The sequence below is a fragment of the Myxocyprinus asiaticus genome, chromosome 32 (assembly GCF_019703515.2).
Source record: "Myxocyprinus asiaticus isolate MX2 ecotype Aquarium Trade chromosome 32, UBuf_Myxa_2, whole genome shotgun sequence".
Taxonomy (NCBI): Eukaryota; Metazoa; Chordata; class Actinopteri; order Cypriniformes; family Catostomidae; genus Myxocyprinus; species Myxocyprinus asiaticus.
This window is the reverse complement of record NC_059375.1, coordinates 5,834,920-5,853,089: the sequence shown is the minus strand read 5'-3', so window position 1 is coordinate 5,853,089 and position 18,170 is coordinate 5,834,920. Positions and strand designations below refer to the sequence as shown.

General features: G+C 39.1%; 1 protein-coding gene across 3 annotated transcripts in view; it reads right to left on the bottom strand.

Moving 5' to 3' along the window:
- heatr1 (HEAT repeat containing 1) overlaps positions 1-18,170 on the bottom strand; it is a 216,473-nt gene that overhangs the window by 104,686 nt on the left and 93,617 nt on the right. For all 3 annotated transcript variants that reach the window (XR_007894235.1, XR_007894236.1, XM_051666734.1), the window contains exons 32-35: positions 4,674-4,843; positions 4,520-4,572; positions 4,306-4,429; positions 3,950-4,090 (exon numbers count right to left, since the gene is read on the bottom strand). Coding sequence is in view for 1 of the 3 variants with exons in the window: in XM_051666734.1 (XP_051522694.1) it covers positions 3,950-4,090; positions 4,306-4,429; positions 4,520-4,572; positions 4,674-4,843 (488 nt within the window). In the remaining 2 variants the exon portion in view is untranslated. The remainder of the gene's footprint in view (positions 1-3,949; positions 4,091-4,305; positions 4,430-4,519; positions 4,573-4,673; positions 4,844-18,170) is intronic.

The window sequence follows — 18,170 nt, the reverse complement described above, 5'->3', positions numbered from 1 at the left end:
GGTTTTTGGTAACCCGTTTAGTCATGCTGTCAGCTTTTGGGACTTGTGTAGTGTTTTCACAGCTAGGATCACAGATTTAGGCCTAGTCACTGAGTTAAAGATTTGATTACTGGCTGAATGTTATAAACATGAGAATCCCTGAGAGAGGAGACCTTGCTAATAAATCAGTTGTGATGTGTTAAATACAGTAGGTACACATTAGGCCTAATCTGTGAATTAAGAATGTGGATATAAACAAAATGTGGCAACCCAAACAAGACCAAAACTGACTGTGCACATAATGAAAATACATGTGCAATCCAGAAATGAGAAATGTAACAGATGTGTTATGAGAATGATATGAAGTAGACAGATTTAAATGTCATCTTCGAGCTGAACAACACTTCTAATAATAATAGCCGAAGTGATTTTGCTTCTTTTCATAACAAACACCATTATCATGTCGAGTTAATGTTTACGCTTTGAAATATTACCTAATTAAATGTATACTTACATTTTGGATATTGAGCAGCTCATGATTTCCAGCCACGTGGATAACCGAGATTTCACAGTTTATTACGTTTCACTGAACGCTTCATCTCTAAAAGCTAATTAATGAGAAAATTCTCTTTTTTTTTTAATGTGGGAACAAAACTAGTGCTCAGTTCCTTTACGGAGAGAGATGAGGAGAGAGATGCAAGGAGACAGATGGATTTACAGTCCAACAGAAACCGTTGATTTCTTGTGTTCCAATGTGTGGATTGATAATTTACCAACATGTTAAAACAAATACTTGAAATGTTGCGCAAAACATGCAATCCTGCTCCAAGAATTTCGTTTTTTTTCCTGCTATTTTCTACACATTAGTAATTGATGCTGCCAAGACACTTGGAAAATAGTGAGGACAGTTTTAGGAGAGCGCACTTGGTGTCTGCATACTCATGCGCTCACATGACCGTTCCTCACCGTATCCATAATATTATGCGCTAATGCGTCTTAGCGAGCAAAATACACTTCCTGGCAAAAGTTCTGAAACACTTATCCTTTATTTTTTATATATATATATTTATTTATTTATTTTTTCTTTCACATTTTAGAATAATAGTAAAGTCATCAAAACTATGGAATAACATCAATGGAACTATGGGAATTATGTTGTGACTAAACAAAATCCAAAATAAATCAAAACTGTGTTATATTTTAGCATCTTCAAAGTTAGGGTTAGGGTTCATCCCTTTGCCTAGAATTTGCAGACATATACTCTTGACATTTTCTCAACCAACTTCTTGAGGTATCACCATGGGATGCTTTTTAAATCGTATTGGAGTTCCCATTTATGTTGGGCACTTATTGGCTGCTTTTCTTTATTATTTGGTCCAAGTCATCAATTTAAAATTTTAGTTTTATAATGAAATAAATTAATATGGTGGCACAATTATATTTCAACTAATTTCAAACATTTAAGCATATGCCTTCAGATCAAAAGATTTTTAAGATCATGAGAAACATTTCAGTCAAGTGTTTCAAAACTTTTGACCGGTAGTGTATACTCGTGCTCGCTCGTCTCGGAGTGCTCATTTAGAAGACTTTGATCGCACCGTGTAATTTTTGTGCTTTCTCGCTTGTTGTCTGCTTGAACTAATGTTATAAATGCTGCACTGGCCTGATGTGGCAAGTGGACAGTTCTAGCAACTGGCCTGAATCTCTCTCACACTGGCCCCGTGCCATCAGGCAGTCCTTACTGTCGAGCTCTGAGCTCTGATTTTTAACAGCTGACAGAAATATGGGACACATGATTACTGAAATATACTTTTTATAATATATAAAAACGATTGATTTCAGGGCTGGTAGTGTTAATTCTAAAAGGGAAAATACGGAAAAAGCTTTACCAGGACATTTTACATTTTCTTTAATTTTCCAGGGCTGGAAAATTAGTCATCAATTTTCCAGGTTTTCCAAGACACATGGGAACCCTGTGATGTGTGTCAACTGAGTGGCACAGTGGTTAGAGCATCGGACTTGAATTCAAATCCACTTGGCTGTAACAATATTCTCAGCAGTCGTTTTGTACTCTCAGCTCAGCTGAATGGCCCAGTGGTTAAAGCATTGGACTGATGCTCAAAAGGTTGAGTTCATGTCCAGCAAAAAATGGTTCTAAAATTTTGACTTCTATTGACATCCGAGTCTTCACTGCCAGCAGCCATATCACCCTGTAGCTCAAGACCGGTTGCCCACTGAAGCTAGGGTTGAGCCTGGTCAGTACCTAAATTGGAGACCTCCTGGGGAAAACTAAGGTTGCTGCTGGAAGAGGTATTAGGGAGGCCAGCAGGGGGTGCTCACCCTGAGGTCTGTGTGGGTCCCAATGCCCCAGTATAGTGATGGGGACACTATACTGTAAAAAGGCACCGTCCCTCGGATAAGATGTTAAACAGAGCTCCTGACTCTCTGTGGTCATTACAAATCCCAGGGCACTTCTTGTAAAGAGTAGGGCTGTAATCCCAGGGAACTTCTTGTAAAGAGTAGGGGTGTAACCCCAGTGTCCTGGCCAAATTCCCCCCCATTGGTCCTCCTCAATCATGACTTCCTAATAATCCCCATCCATTAATTGGCTCTATAACTACTCTCTCCTCTCCACCAATAGCTGGTGTGTGGTGAGCGTACTGGTGCACTAGGTCTGCCATCGCATCATCCAGGTGGATGCTGCACACTGGTGGTGGTTGAGGAGAGTCCCCTGTTCACTGTGTAAAGTGCTTTGTGTGCAGAAAGCGCTATATAAATGTAACGTTCATTCATTCATTCATGTTGTGTAGTGTATAACGTAGTCCTTTCATTGTTTAATCCCTGCTTTTCTCAGCAACAATTTTGTACTCTTCATTTTTAAATGACAATACAAAGCTGACTGTGGTGACCACTGTGTTTAGGTATGCTGATTCACAGCTTGGTATGTCCCTGTGGTGGCTGTTTACCTTGTGGCAGCATGGCGCAGTTGATTGTGCACTGAACTGTGGAACAGAAAAGCATTGAATCGATGCAGTCGTGGGGTGACTAGTGAAGTAGTGTGGGTTGCTTTGTATGTCATGTACACGCAATGTGTTGTGCTTACTATGGTGGAATGTGTGCTGTTTTAGTGCTTGGCCCTGTAATTGCTGCTTAAATCTATATTTTAGAATATATTTTTTTCTCAACCTTACACATGAATAGTGTAACAATAATATACAAAATTCTATTCACTAAATTACCAAAAGTTACAGGGTCGTTATGTAAAAGTGTTGCAATGTGCTTCCATAAATCTAACTTTCATGATTGTTTCATACCCATTCACGTTTACTATCACAGGGTATCTATTTCTTTGTTTATTACAACGATGGTGAATTATCCCATATGCATGTACACATACATATTATACATGCTCTTTGTTACTCAAGGTGGTGCTGTTGTTTCAGTGATTAACTTAATTTACATTTGACATCATTTGATGAAGCAGCAATGTGGAAGTAAACATTAGGAAGTACTACACATAAACAGTATGATTTTGCGTTTGCCATTTGGGTGTACTACTGAAATTCTGTAAGTTGTACATCTATTTAGACTCAATAAGTTCCTGAGAAAATAAATGTGTGTATCTTATTTGTAGCTAATGCATTATGTGTAGCTCAGTATGTTTGACAGCCAGTTGTGACTGATAAAATTTTAAAGTAGAAGCAATGAATCCCGTTCTTTCATATGGTGCATCATCTCTTTGATATAAATAAAACATCAAAATAGAATATATTCTATTTCATTATTTTCTAACTGTCTTGAAAAAGCTTTGAAAATCTGGGCATTCTGTAGATCCATTTGTGATAGATATACATGCCGGGTCGCTAAAGACCTGAGGTACAGTATGTAGTAATGTTTGGCAAAACCCATACATTTAAGAGTTAAGGAGTAAAAACTACATCAGTATGTGTGAGTATTGATGGTTTTGTACCTCTTCCTCTTGCCACTGTGTCCTCTGATGTAGTCTGTTATTGAGCAGCTCCATGGCCTTCCTCCTTACTGATGCCAACTGATTACCCAACAGCCCTTTCATTACTGTGATGAAGGTGCCCATGGGTAGCAGGGCATTTACCTAAAGTTATAAAATATACAATGCTTTATTCATACAATATATTTATTCATGTCCAGATTTAAGCGATTATACAAATGTAAGAGATTATAAAGATGTTCAAGAAAATGGACTTAGCAATGTGAGGTTTACAATCATTACCAGCCATGTGTCAAGTTTCTGGGTACGGTAATTTGATTAATACAGAGATTTACGTTCTATCCAGGGTTACTCTTTACCTTGTCCAAGGTGTCATAGGTCTTGCTGAGCAGAGCTCTCCAGAACTTGGCTGTGGGTTTGTCCGAGTTATCTTCCACACATCGAGCAACTGCATGAATGTAGCGTAGAACCTCTTCCAGTAGACTAACAAGAGATAAGTCAACACACCCTACATGTCACAATACCATAATCAATCTATATTAAGTCAAATAATGAAGTTGAGCTTAAACTCACTTCTGCTGAAGATTCTGTAAGGTGCTTTCTGTTAGGTCCTCATAGTCGGCCACCTGTCCATCAAACAATGACACTTTTAGGATGTTTATTGGAAAAATCCTGAGAGCATTTTAAGAGCATAAAATTAACAGCTTTACAGTGTAAATGAAACTACCTTTCCAACAAAACTGTCAGAGGCCAGTAACTGAGCCATGAAAGAGATGGAGAGGAATTTAAAGTGCCGGAGTTCTTTGCCACTGTGAATGTCCACACTGAATATCAGATCAGAGATGGTCTCTTCCTTCTTCACTCCGCTTCTCCCTTGAGTCCTCTTTTTCTCAGGAACTGTACAGAAGAAATATAACACAAAAATCTAAGCTGTTTTCCAATTTTTCAAATGCCTACAATACACAAACTCCAAGAACAATAACATTGTCAGAAATACATTTTATATTAAATGTAAAAAAATAAAAAAAAAAGTCTGAAACCCATTTTTATTCCATAACGTGACATATTGAGTGAAACAGGATATTCAACATGACAAAATGTAGGGCAGGGCTTTATTGTATCCACCAGGAATTATTTGAATTGTACGGAGCCTCTTAGGTCAGGACGCACTGTCTCACGAATGGCCGAACTGCCTGCTTTATGCGTTTCCTCCCATTCCACTGTTGTGGGAAAAATTCCACAGGGTCTTTCTGTACAATCACAGAGTGCTCCTGGTGGCACCACGGTGGCCGGCCAGGCCTTGTTTCCCTCTGCTGCTGAAGCTTTTAGCAGGTAGACCATGGCAACTTCCCCACAGGAGGGACCTTCTCTCCCAGATAAATAGCTGCATCTTGTACACAGACCCAACACGCCTGCAGCTTTGGGTTTGGTCTCTGGGTCCAATTCTCTTCTAAAAGAATTGTGAGCCTGCGGTCATTAACACTATTTCCAGTGCTAGGGCTACTTCCACACGGCAGCTTTATGCTGCATGTTGGAACCTTTTTCTCTGCATGGTGCAGTGAGCAGAAATTTGATCCTGCAAGACGTGAGGTGCCGAGAGCTCTGAGCTTCCTTCAGCATCTTTTGGATAACGGCAAGACAGCCTCCACACTGAAAGTATATGTGGTTGCCATTTCTGCCTATCATGTCCCAGTTGGTGTTTTTTGTCTCAGATTTCATAGGCTTGTATGCAGTTTTCTGAAGGGTGCGAGATGCTTAAGACTAGCCCAGAACCCCTGTATTCCCATATGGGATTTACTGCTCATGCTTTCATTCCTGTCCTCATCTCCATTTGAGCCTCTACAGAGTTTTGAGCTAAAAAGGTTGTCCTTTAAAACTGTTTTTCTGTTGGCTATTGTGTCTGCTAAATGAGTGAGTGAGCTGCATGCCTTGTCTGTTAGAGAGTTGTCTATAATGGTTGCCGGAGGACTCTGGGGTCATCCTTAGGCCCTATCTGTTTTTTCTTCCCAAAGTTGTCCTTCCACAGTTTATTAATCAGTCCATAGACTTGGCTGCTTTACAATCCTCTTTAGACTCTGATGATTCGAGGGCTCACCTCTTGTGTCCGGTATGTGTCTTGAGTGTCTTGGTGATTCGTTTTTTTTTGTTTGGATTCGTGCTTGGACACATCACCTTTGACATTGGATTATTTTACCGGAATGTTATACAGCGCGGAGCATTTTAAGGATCAACGCTACTGGGACGTTTGTTAACATGGTAATAGTGATCCATTTCTACCATTACTGGAGAGACTATCAGTTACACAGAAAGACAGAGACTTTTAGTATACTGCTCCACTAGTATTCATGTATATTTTATCAGGAGGAGAAGTGATTCAATGTTGTTGTTTTGGTGTTTGGATGCTTATATATATATATATATAGTACATTTGACTGTTTCAAGAATAAATGGTGCATAGTTTTCATTTGATTCTCACATTCATACAGTAAACTGGGGTATAAAAATCTTCTGAACTGTATTTATTTTCTGTGTATTCTCCCTAACAAGGGGAGAGTGCTTCATGTATGTGGATGCTACTGCCTGACTCAGGCAGTCTGATCAGCTCTTTATCGGTTATGATGGTGCGAGGAGAGGTGCTCCCATCTCAAAACAGAGCTTGTCACACTGGGTTGTGGAGGTTGTCTCTTTGGCCTACAAGAAGGCCCAGAAACAGTTGCCTGATGGTTTGTCTGGCCATTCCACTAGGGCTATTGTCTCCCTGGTGGACATCTGCGCTGCTGTTACTTGGGCTTCTCCATGTACCTTTGTGCAGCTCTACAAGGTAATGTTGCCGCTCCTCATGCTATGAGCTCTGCAGTTCTTCAGGAGCAGTCTTGAATACCCTCAGGTGGGTGGTATTCCTCATGACTGTGTTGGTATGGTTCATCCACTAGCGCTTAGCACCCCCTCTGGCAGCCAGCAGGATTGAAACAGAACGCTAGTTACGTATGTAACTGTGGTTCTGTGAATTCTGGATGACCGCCTGAATTCGTAGTCACTCAGAATGCGCGAGAAAGGAGTACAGAGGCAGAGGGCTGAGCTGCTGCGATGTATATCCTTCAGGGCTCAGCCCATGTCAACACGTGACTTTGTTGGTATATTCTCTTGACATATCTAGCTGGTGTGGCGATAATCCACTAGTGCTTAGCACCACCTCTGGCGGTCATCCAGAATTCACAGAACCACTGTTACATACGCAACTAGCATTTGTGTTGCCTCATAATAAGTATTGCATTCGCTCGCAAAAGCTTTTATTCAATACAATGGGCTTTATTGGCATGACTGTAGTATATACAATTGCCAGTGTTACTGTTTGTAATAGTAAAACAAACTTTCCAATGTGGCATAAAACAGCATTGATTGAACAATGATCATCAAAACAATATTAAATTGTAAATAATACAAGTAAAATGAAATTTGTGTTAAGAAGGAAAGAAAATATATATAGTGAATGAACAAAAGGTCATGTGGAAGAGTGGCTTATTGGTATATTTGGCTGCCATCCTGCAGCATTTCTCATTCTCTCCCAATAAGAGGGGCAGTTTATCTTTATTACCGTAATTCTAGATATCACAGAAGATTCCTGTAACTTTTGGAAAATATTTTTGACGAATGTCTTGATATATTCAGGAAATGCAGCTCAGCCTCGACTGCTCCTGGACCTTTTCTGAAAAGTTTATATTTTGTTTTTTTTTGGTTGACTGTCAGGGCCCAAGTCTGACAGAACCTTTCTAGCAGAGACAAGTGCTGCTGTAACGCTTCTTTTGTGGGGGACATCAGAACCAAATCATCTTCCTATAGAAGACACTTGACCTCTGTATCCATTTGTTTGGCCAATTCATTGATACAGATGAAATAGTGTGGGACTAAATCTACACCCTGTCTCACTCCATGCCCCTGAATGAAGCTTTCAGTTTGTTCCAGTTTGCCAATTTTGATACATTTGATACAACATTTACTATTTTTATACATTGCTCAAATCATAAAATTTTCCTCCAATACCACTTTCAATTAAGTTAAGGAATAATCCCTCATGACAGATTGAATCGAATGCTTTTTGGAAGTCAACAAAACAGGTGTAAATTTTCTCATTTTTATGTATGTATTTGTCAATAAGGGTATGCAAAATAAAAATATGGTCTGATGTCCAGAATTTAGGTAAGAATCCAATCTGACTTTGCTCAGAACACTGTGTTTTATAAGGAAGTCTATAATTCTTGAGTTCATTATGCTGCACAAAACCTTCCCCAGACTACTGTTCACACAGATGCCTCCGATAATTGTGGGGGTTAATTTTTTGAATATTGGGCTTATGAGTACATGGCTCTGTATCCAACTCTTATTAAAATTAACCATGGTTTTACTACAGTACACCATGGCATTTGTAGTAAAACGACACTAACCACAAAATGTACCATGGTTTTATACAGTAACCATATTAAGAGGCCAAGCACCGAAGATGTGTAGCCCCTGCTGTATCCTTTAGTATTATTAGGGGCCAAGCACAGAAGGTGCGTAGCCTCTATTGTATCCATTAGTATTATTATTATTATTCTGGCTGGGAGTCTATGGCAACCCTATGAACCATACATAGGAAAATGATTAAATTTGGCACACTGATAGGGGTGGGCATGAATGGCCCTTATACCTCTATAGCACCACCACCAGTTAAAAAATTAACATTTCTTTTGCTATGTCCTAGAGTCATTATTCTTTTTTGTCTGATTACACTCCTCCTGATGATTCAAGCCACCATCTTGCATTATGACATTTACAGTTTAAACTTTTCACGTCCTTCAAACTTTGAACAATTTGTCCAAACAAACAGACCTAGCCGCACAGAACTGACCAGAAATCATTTTAATTTGTGGTACCATTCAGAAATTATGCTAACGCAAAGTTAACGAGATTGACGTGAAAACAGATGAGGCTGTATCTCGGCAACGCTTTGTCCCAAAGAAACAAAATTTGGTACGCTTCAGAACCATGATCAGAGGTAACATGCCAAGTTTGGTGACAACGCCACCTATGGGTCAAGAAATGTCAAAATTGGCTATTTTTGCCCATAACTTTTGAACCATTTGTCCTAAAATTATGATTGTCTTTGGATTCCATGGGTCAAGAGGATTTTAATATAATTTTTTTTCCAACATCAGCCATAATAACCTCTCCACCATTTTGAATTTTATGAAAAAGTAATGTATATTTTAAATGCTTTGTCTGATTTGAATGAAAATTTGAAGTGTTTTTCGACATCATGTCCTGAGGGTACCTAAGCAATTTGGAGACGCGCTACATAGTGGTCAAAATGCGTTGTCAATTTAAACAAAACTTTTAATGTATCATTGCTTCCTTATTCTAAGTCTTCTGAAATTGGCAGATATAAACCACCGGTCAAAAGTTTTGAAAAACTTGACTGCAATGTTTCTCATGATCTTAAAAATCTTTTGATCTGAAGGCGTATGCTTAAATGTTTGACATTAGTTTTGTAGACAAAAATATAATTGTGCCACCATATTAATTTATTTCATTATAAAACAAAAAACTGTATTAAAAAAAAAAAAAAACGTTTTTGAAATTGATGACTTGGACCAAATAATAAAGAAAAGCAGCCAATAAGAGCCCAACATAGATGGGAACTCCTTCAATACTGTTTAAAAATCATCCCAGGGTGATACCTCAAGAAGTTGGTTGAGAAAATGTCAAGAGTACATGTCTGCAAATTCTAGGCAAAGGGTGACTACTTTGAAGATGCTAAAATATAACAGTTTTGATTTATTTTGGATTTTGTTCAGTAACAACATAATTCCCATAGTTCCATTTATGCTATTCCATAGTTTTGATGACTTTACTATTATTCTAAAATGTGAAGAAAAATAAAATAATAATAAAGAATGAGTAAGTGTTTCAAAACTTTTGACTGGTAGTGTAAATCTCTAAATGTATATGTTATATTATAATTTTTTATTTAAAACCTGCTCTCATCTTGGAATGTCTCTTTGGCACTTTTGAGCTTTGTCAACTGAATGGTGCAGTGGTTAACACATTGGAATACAGGACAAAAGGTTGTGAGTTTGAGTCCAGGAAAGAGCAGTTTTAAACTTTTTTTTTTTTTTTAATTTGTTGATCTCTGAGTTTTCATATTGTGCTTACTTCAATGCAGACTGTACCTTATTGCATAATTCCTGCTTCAATTAAAAAAAAAATAAAAAAAAATCTAAGCTGTAACTATTTTCTCATTGCTGCTAATAATACTCAAGGTATTACTGAGCGTACTGTCACCACGAATGAGATTTGCTGTGTTGTTGTCCAACTTCACTGGACTGTTTGTGTAGTTTCCGCCATCGCGGGTGAGACCGGCACACTGAGTTTATCCATTAAAGAACCAACGACCGTGGCAGACGGATTACGAGCCGTTCACCGCGTCACAAACTAACAGATGCCTTCTCTCCCACGATCGTTAAAACCGGCTTCGGTGCCGTCACTCTGATCTCTCTCTCTCGTACTAACCGCACACACACGACCCATCACAAACATACCCGCACACACATTTGGCGTGTAGATAGCATGGTGATAAAGCTCAGCTTTGTCCCTAAGTTATCATACCAGCGGAGACATAAGTTAAACGGGCAGACACCATTAACCAGTCTCTCCACCCACATTCACGTCCGCCATTTTGTGCACTCCACCCCTTACACACACACACACACACACACACAAACACACACACACACACACCTTCCTCATGTATTATAGGCTTATTTGTTACCATATCTAATCATGTTACTGTTTAGTTTGTAGTTGGAAGTCAGATGTTTATTGACTGCATTGTATTAATTAATATTACTGCATTCATAAACTTTGTTATACTTTAAAGAGAAGTGTTTTGGTATTGTTCTGCATGCTCCTGTGCTAAGGGCTGGCAGGGGATGTCAGTGCTCAGATTCAAGCCTTAATTGTTTTCCTTTGAATGTCGATGTTCTCCGTATGTCGACTTTCCTAAGAGAACAATCCTATAGTGAGACTGCTATAAGGTCTGGTTATTAGTCACTGATTCCAGGGTGGTGCCCAGGCGATATTAATCCTTATTAATATTCTATTGATTTTGATAATTTTCTTTGATGATTGGTGATTTGAAGGATCAATAAGCTAATGTTAATTCTAATCAATGTTCTATTGATTTGATAAATTAATAATTATCTTTGATAATATTCTATTGAATTTGATGGTTATCTTTGATGATTGTTGATTTAAAGGATTAAAAAGCTAATGTTGATTCTAATCAATGTCCTATTGATTTTAATAATTAATATTTATCTTTGATAATTATTAATTATTGCTAATAACCAAACCCGCTCTTGAATGAAGCACCCAACAAAGGTTTTTATTAAGTTCAGCACGTGTGCAGCTTGTAAACGACTACTGCAGGTAAAGACATTATCCAACCAAAATAGTATAAAAACACTTTAGTAGCCTAAATGAAAACACAAAAATGTACCATGGTATTACCATGTTTTTGCACATGTACCATTACCTGGGAGCACCATGGTAGTGAGAAGAAACAGCGAGAGAGTGATACGAGAAACATGTGTTGACCAATTAACTTACTGTGGAATTTTTTTTAAAGTTTAGCTTGAACTTGGTTGTCCCTTGCATGATTTGGATGGTTTATTTCTTCAGATTTTGGCAGAATTCCGAAGAGCTGCAGCTAAAAAAATCTACAGCAGCTTTTCTTTGGGTCAATGGACCACCATACTTCACGTTTCATTAAAATTTTCGAATCCAAAAAGCAAATGGTTGACAAAACACTCTCTAACTTTCTACACCAGTTAATACAAGAGGTAGGTGAAATATTTTATGAATATTAAATTACATTTTATTTTATTCTTGTGATTAACATTTTTATTAATTTTCAAAACAAAGAAAAACAAAACATATATACAGTGATTCAACATTAACTCCCACTACTTCCCCTCCCCAATCAAGAACCCCAAATGAACATCCCAGTGGTCTTACATAAGTACACACATATACAGAGAATAAAATTATATATATATATATATATATATATATATATATATATATATATATACATATAAAACACACACACACACACACACACACACATATACACACACATACATGCATACACCTATAACAAACATACAACTCTAAACTATACCTCTCTCCACAGACCCGCTGCGAGAGCCCCCAAAAACGTCAAATATCTATTTCCCAATAAAAGAATCCCATATCCCCAGCCTTCTACATGTTACCTCTTCGAAGTCTGCCACCCTTCCCATCTCCTCGCACCACTCCTGAATTGAGGGTGCTCCCACCGACTTCCAATCCCTTAAAACAATCTGCCAGCCTATCATCGCACTGGTGAGGACCCAATTGTTTATGTATTTGTCACCTACGTCGATGACTGCCCCAACACCCAAAACACAGAGTCTGGGGCAAAACGAAATCTGAATGCACAAAATGTCACACAGAACACTCTGTACCTTCAACCAAAATTCCTGAATCTCAGCGCACCACCAAAAAACATGGGCCATGTCTCCTTCCTCTGATTGGCATCACCAGCAGGTGGGTGTGTCTTTAAGACCAAGCCTATACAATTTAGAGGGGGTCCAATAGAACCGATGTAAAATCTTGAATTGTATAAGGCGCACCCTTGCATCTCTCGATGCAGTTATGTTTTTTAAAATCCTAGCAAATTCTCTCTCCTCCAATTCCAGGTTTAAATCTGTCTCCCATAATCTCTTGAGAGTGGTTGAGACTCTGTCCCCCAGACACTGAATTAATAAGGAGTAATACTCTGATGCCTCATGGCCCTTTCCAAAAGCAGAAATCACCTCTCCTAGAGTATCTGCTGCTTTAGGGGGGTGTATTCTATTCCCAAAAATAGTACAGAGCAAATGGTGTAAATGAAGATACCTAAAAAACTGAGATCTGGGGATCCCAAAATATTGAACCAGATTTTCAAAGGATCTCATCACACCGCTCTCGTAAATATCACCGAGTGAATTAACCCCCCTCGCAATCCACTCTGACCAACAAAAAAGGGACTTATTAATGCATAGTTTGGGGTTTAGCCATAAGCTCGAGGCAACATTTAGATAAATATCTGAATTAAACACTCTGGACACTTTTGTCTATACTGAGTGCAAATGTGAAATAATGGGGTGTGATTTAACATCTCTATTTAGTTTGATGGAAAGGCTTTGCAATGGCAAAATAGGGGCAAGAAGTTCTTGTTCAATGCAGAACCAGGAAGGGGCTCTTTCAGATGGAAGCGACCAATGAGCCAAATGTCTGAGACAGAATGCATAATAATAAAACAAAATCTTGGGTAGGCCTAGCCCACCTTTGTCAATCGGCCTATGTAATTTATTGAAATGTAGTCTGGGGCGCTTACCACTCCAAATGGAAGACTTCGCTATGCTATCAAATTGCTTGAAATAAGAGAGGGGGACACCTACCGGGAGAGACTGTAGCAAGTAGTTAAATTTTGGAATACGGTTCATTTTAATAACATTAACCTTCCCAATCATCGATAAATGTAATGAAGCCCACCTGTCTACATTGCTCAAAAAACGTTTTATTAAAGGGTCAAAATTAATACTAACTAATTTGTTGGGAATAAAATGCCCAAATACTTAATGCCCTGTTTGGGCCACTGGAAGGCACCTGGGTGGAAGGCCATTCCTGGACAGTACGCTGTCAAAGCCAAAGCTTCGGATTTAGACCAGTTGACTTTGTTTCCTGAGAACAAAGGCGGCAACCCTGACGGGTGCACCTATCCAGAGTAAAATAATCTGAAATTAATCCATTTGTTTGTACCGCTGCTACAGGGTGTCTTGATCCAACCAATAAACGTACTCCCGAACCCATACATTTCCAAAATCTTAATCCCATTCTTCCATATCAAACGCCTTTTCGGCGTCAAGTGAGATGGCAGCGACCGGAGTCTGATAATTCGCCACTTATCACATGATATTGATGAAACACCTAATATTATCAGAAGAGCTACGACCCTGAATAAACCCCACCTGATCTATATGTATAAGAGATGTCATAACTTAATTGGTTAGCCAAAATTTTAGCAAAAATTGTTACATTTAACTGGATCAGGGAAATTGGACGGTAACTTTTACACTCGCTTGGATCTTTGCCCTTTTTAAGAATCAGACTGATCCGGGCTTGTGTCATGGTTGGCGGAAGCTTTCCATTCTTTAAATATAAACTTCTAACAAAAGTGGAGCCAGTTCTGTAGCATAGGATCTCAAAAATTCTGCGGCAAAACCATCTGGCCCCAGAGCCTTGCCTGTAGGTAAGGACTTAATTACCTCGTCAAGTTCCTCCAGGGTTATCTCAGAATCAAGAGAGTTTTTTTTGCTCATTCGTCAGTTTAGGGAGTTCTAATGGTTCCACAAATTTTCTAATATCCTCATCAGTACACAAAGACGTGGAACTACAGAGATCAAGATAGAATTCTTTAAAAGCACTATTAATATCAATGGCTGAGGTAAATATTTCACCACCAGCAGATTTCACTGAGGGAATGGTAGAAAAAGACTCTCTCTGCTTTATATATCTAGCCAAAAGCTTCCTTGCTTTGTCCCCTGACTCAAAATATATGACTGTCTTGCTCCGTATAAACATTGATTTCAGTCTTTAACATTTGTTGGAAATCAGGATTTTGCAAAAGGGATACATTAAAGCGCCAACTACATGATTTCTTTTTCTCTGTATGTGGCGAACTGTAAGTTCACCAGGGCATGATCTGAGACTAAGATATTTCCAATTGAGCAATCAACAACAGATGAAATGAGGGATTTAGATATATATATATAAAAAAAATCAATTCTAGGGTAAATCTTATGAACTGATGAAGAAAATGTATAATCCCTACCAGATGGGTTCAAGTCACCAGCTATCTACAATACCAAGATTTTTACAGATCTTGTGAAGCGTCAGTGTTGCTCTAGGGAGTTTACACACTTTTGCTTCACTATGATCATGGACTGAGTCCATCAAAAGATTAAAGTCTCCTCCCAATATTATGTCATGAGATATGCCAGCAGCTTGCAACATCCCTTCAAGATCTATAAAAAAAGCCCTGATCATCAACGTTAGGTGCATAAATATTAGCCAAAATCAACCTTTGCCCCTGAATTTCTCCTAAAAGAACAATGACTCTTCCTAATTTATCTTTAGTCTGTTTGAGACATTTGAATTGTAGATGTTTATTTATCAATATAATAACTCCCCTGCTCTTACTTGAGCCAGCACTAAAGAAAACATGTCCACCCCATATCTTACCAAATTGTTCAGCTTCCTGCGGGGAAAGATGCGTTTTTTGAAGAAACACTTCATATTTCTTACGCTTAAGAACAGAAATAACCTTCCTTCTTTTTATAGGGTGCCCCAACCCATTCACATTCCATGTGGAGAGAGACAACTTATTCATATTAAAATTTGACAATGATATAATAATAAAACAAAATTAGTGTCAAAAACAAGATTACACAGACCACATTCCCCATTAGTGAAACGATCAAACCCCGAACTTCCCCCCGAACAAAACAAAGAAAAACGAGCGCATTAACCCCACGCACAACAGCGCCAACTGGCGACAATCCCTCTAAACTCAAAGAGTCCATGTACGCATGCGAGAACCCCCGCGACAACTTTGCCATCGGATTATTCAAGTCCAGTGCTTCTGCACAAATTTTGTGAGGCACAATTACATAACAGAAAATACTTTGTAAAACAGACCCCAGCCTACAGGCAGAATAACAGAAAAAACATGTAGATTCATTCACAAAACTGTCTCGATGGTGTGTTCCTCCACAAAATAAACTCCAGCTGATATAAAGCCATACAGTTCCCTCGGACAGACAAACAATTCTTCAGTGAGCCAGCTGTTATGAGCGCAGCAGATGAGGTAACCATTCTACTAGGAGGAATAAGCACAAAGAACAAACATATTTAACCACAACTAACCCGAAGTAGTGTAGTAGTCCACAAAACAAGCTCCATCCGAGGAACCGGCATCCCGGTTCCTCGGATGATCAAGAACCAAACTAACTCTGATGCCGCACAAAAAAAAAAAAAAAAAAAAAAAAAACACACCATAACTTACTCAGCCCGTCAACTTTATAAAAGACATCTTTATGTGAGGATGTAGATATTTTGTGGTCATCCAAAGTGTCCATTCTCGATCTGACCGGGAACTTCAGTGTAAAAAAAATCTTCAATGCAAAAGTTTTTTGGAGTCATGCCATAAAACAAACTCCAGCCGCTAGGCGGAGTCAACGCAAAAAGAAACAAAAATGGCACCCAGCTTCCTCAGATAGAGTACCTGAACCGCAAGTCAGTCCACTAATATAAGAAACATCAAATGGCTTACTCCAATGTATTTATAAAAGGAGAGTGCCTGTTTTGGACAAGTAAATACTTTGCGACCATTCTTCGTTTCTATTCTCAGTTTGGCCAGGAACATCAATGCAAAGGCGATCTTCTGTTGGTGTAAGAGTTTCTTACATTCCTTGAACCGATTGAGTTTCTCTCATCAAATTCGCAAAGTCCGGGAACAAGAAAATATTATGGTTCTTCCAAGAAAGCTTCCCTTTACTCATTGCCTGGCGCAACGAGATCTTTATCGGATGATTTCAGAAATTTGGCCAGAATAGATCAAGGCCTATCTCCCTCACCAGATCTTTAAGCTGGGACTCTGTGAGCTCGATTTCCAGTTTATGGCCTTTTATGTCGAGCAGACTTGGGAAAAACTCGTCCAGGAATTTCACCATATCTCTGCCCTCTTCATGCTCAGGAATTCCAACAATTCGTATGTTATTCCTTTGGCTCATATTTTCGAAATATTCCAGTTTTTCCGAAATTAATTCCAAATCTGTTTTGGACACGGGCAGATTAGCGGATAATTCCCTTTCCGATGACTCAAGATAATCGATTTGTTTTTCAACTTCTGTCACTCAGAATTTTGTTTCCATCGCCGTAATCGATCGACGTATTACAGTGAGATCCTCCAAGTCAGCAAGAACCTTCGTCAACATCACCGACATGTTGGACAACTGGCGCTGAATATCTTCTCCTGACGTGCCATCCAAATCGAGTCCCCGGCTCGCAGTCCTATCAGAGGCCTCAGCTTGAACACATAAGTGTCTTTTAATGTCTCCAGAGTCTGAGAATTTTGACTTCTTTGCCATGTTTATCTCAAAGAGCAAGTACGTAACTGGGTGTATCGAATCTCACCGGATCACAACATGAAAATAATCAAAAAACTAGCAAAGTTTGCAGAGCTCGTGTCTCTCGAATGGCGTCACGTGAACCCTGTACTAATTAAATTTTTAACTTATTTTACCTAATAAATGTTTGAAGCAGCCTGTGCAAATCTGTTATATGTATTTACAAACACATTTCTGCCATAAATTTAACAAAAGTCACAGGCCATCTGTCATCTGTCACAGGCTCTTTATTACTCCCTGTGGTTAATATATAAAGCTAATATATAAGGCCTCATCCAGGATGATGATGAGTCTGCATACAGAAGGGAAGTTGAACAGCTGGCTGCCTGGTGCAGTCAAAACAACCTAGAGCTGAACATGCTTAAAACAGTGGAGATGACAGTGAATTCAGGAGGAACACCCCAACATTACCCCCGCTTACCATTCTGAACAGCACTGTGGCAGCAGTGGAGTCATTCAGGTTCCTGGGCACTGCCATCTCACAGGATCTTAAGTGGGAGACCCACAGAGACTCAATTTTGAAAAAGGCCCAGAAGAGATTGTACTTCCTTCGCCAGCTGAGGAAGTTCAACCTGCCACAGGCGCTGCTGAGTCTGTCCTCTGCACTTCTATAACTGTCTGGTTTGGTTCAGCTATCAAGTCAAACATCAGAAGACTTCAAAGTATAGCTTGGACTGCTGAGAGGATTACTGGCGCTCCCCTACCCACCCTGCTAGAACTGTACACATCCAGAGTGACAAAAAGGGCTGATAAAATCACTCTTGACCCCATTCACCCAGCACACTTCCTTTTCGAACTGTTGCCCTCTGGCCAGCACTACAGAGCACTGAGCACCAGAACAGCCAGGCACCAGGAACAGTTTTTTTACCCTCAGACCATCCACCTCATGAACAGTTAAAATGGCCCCCAAA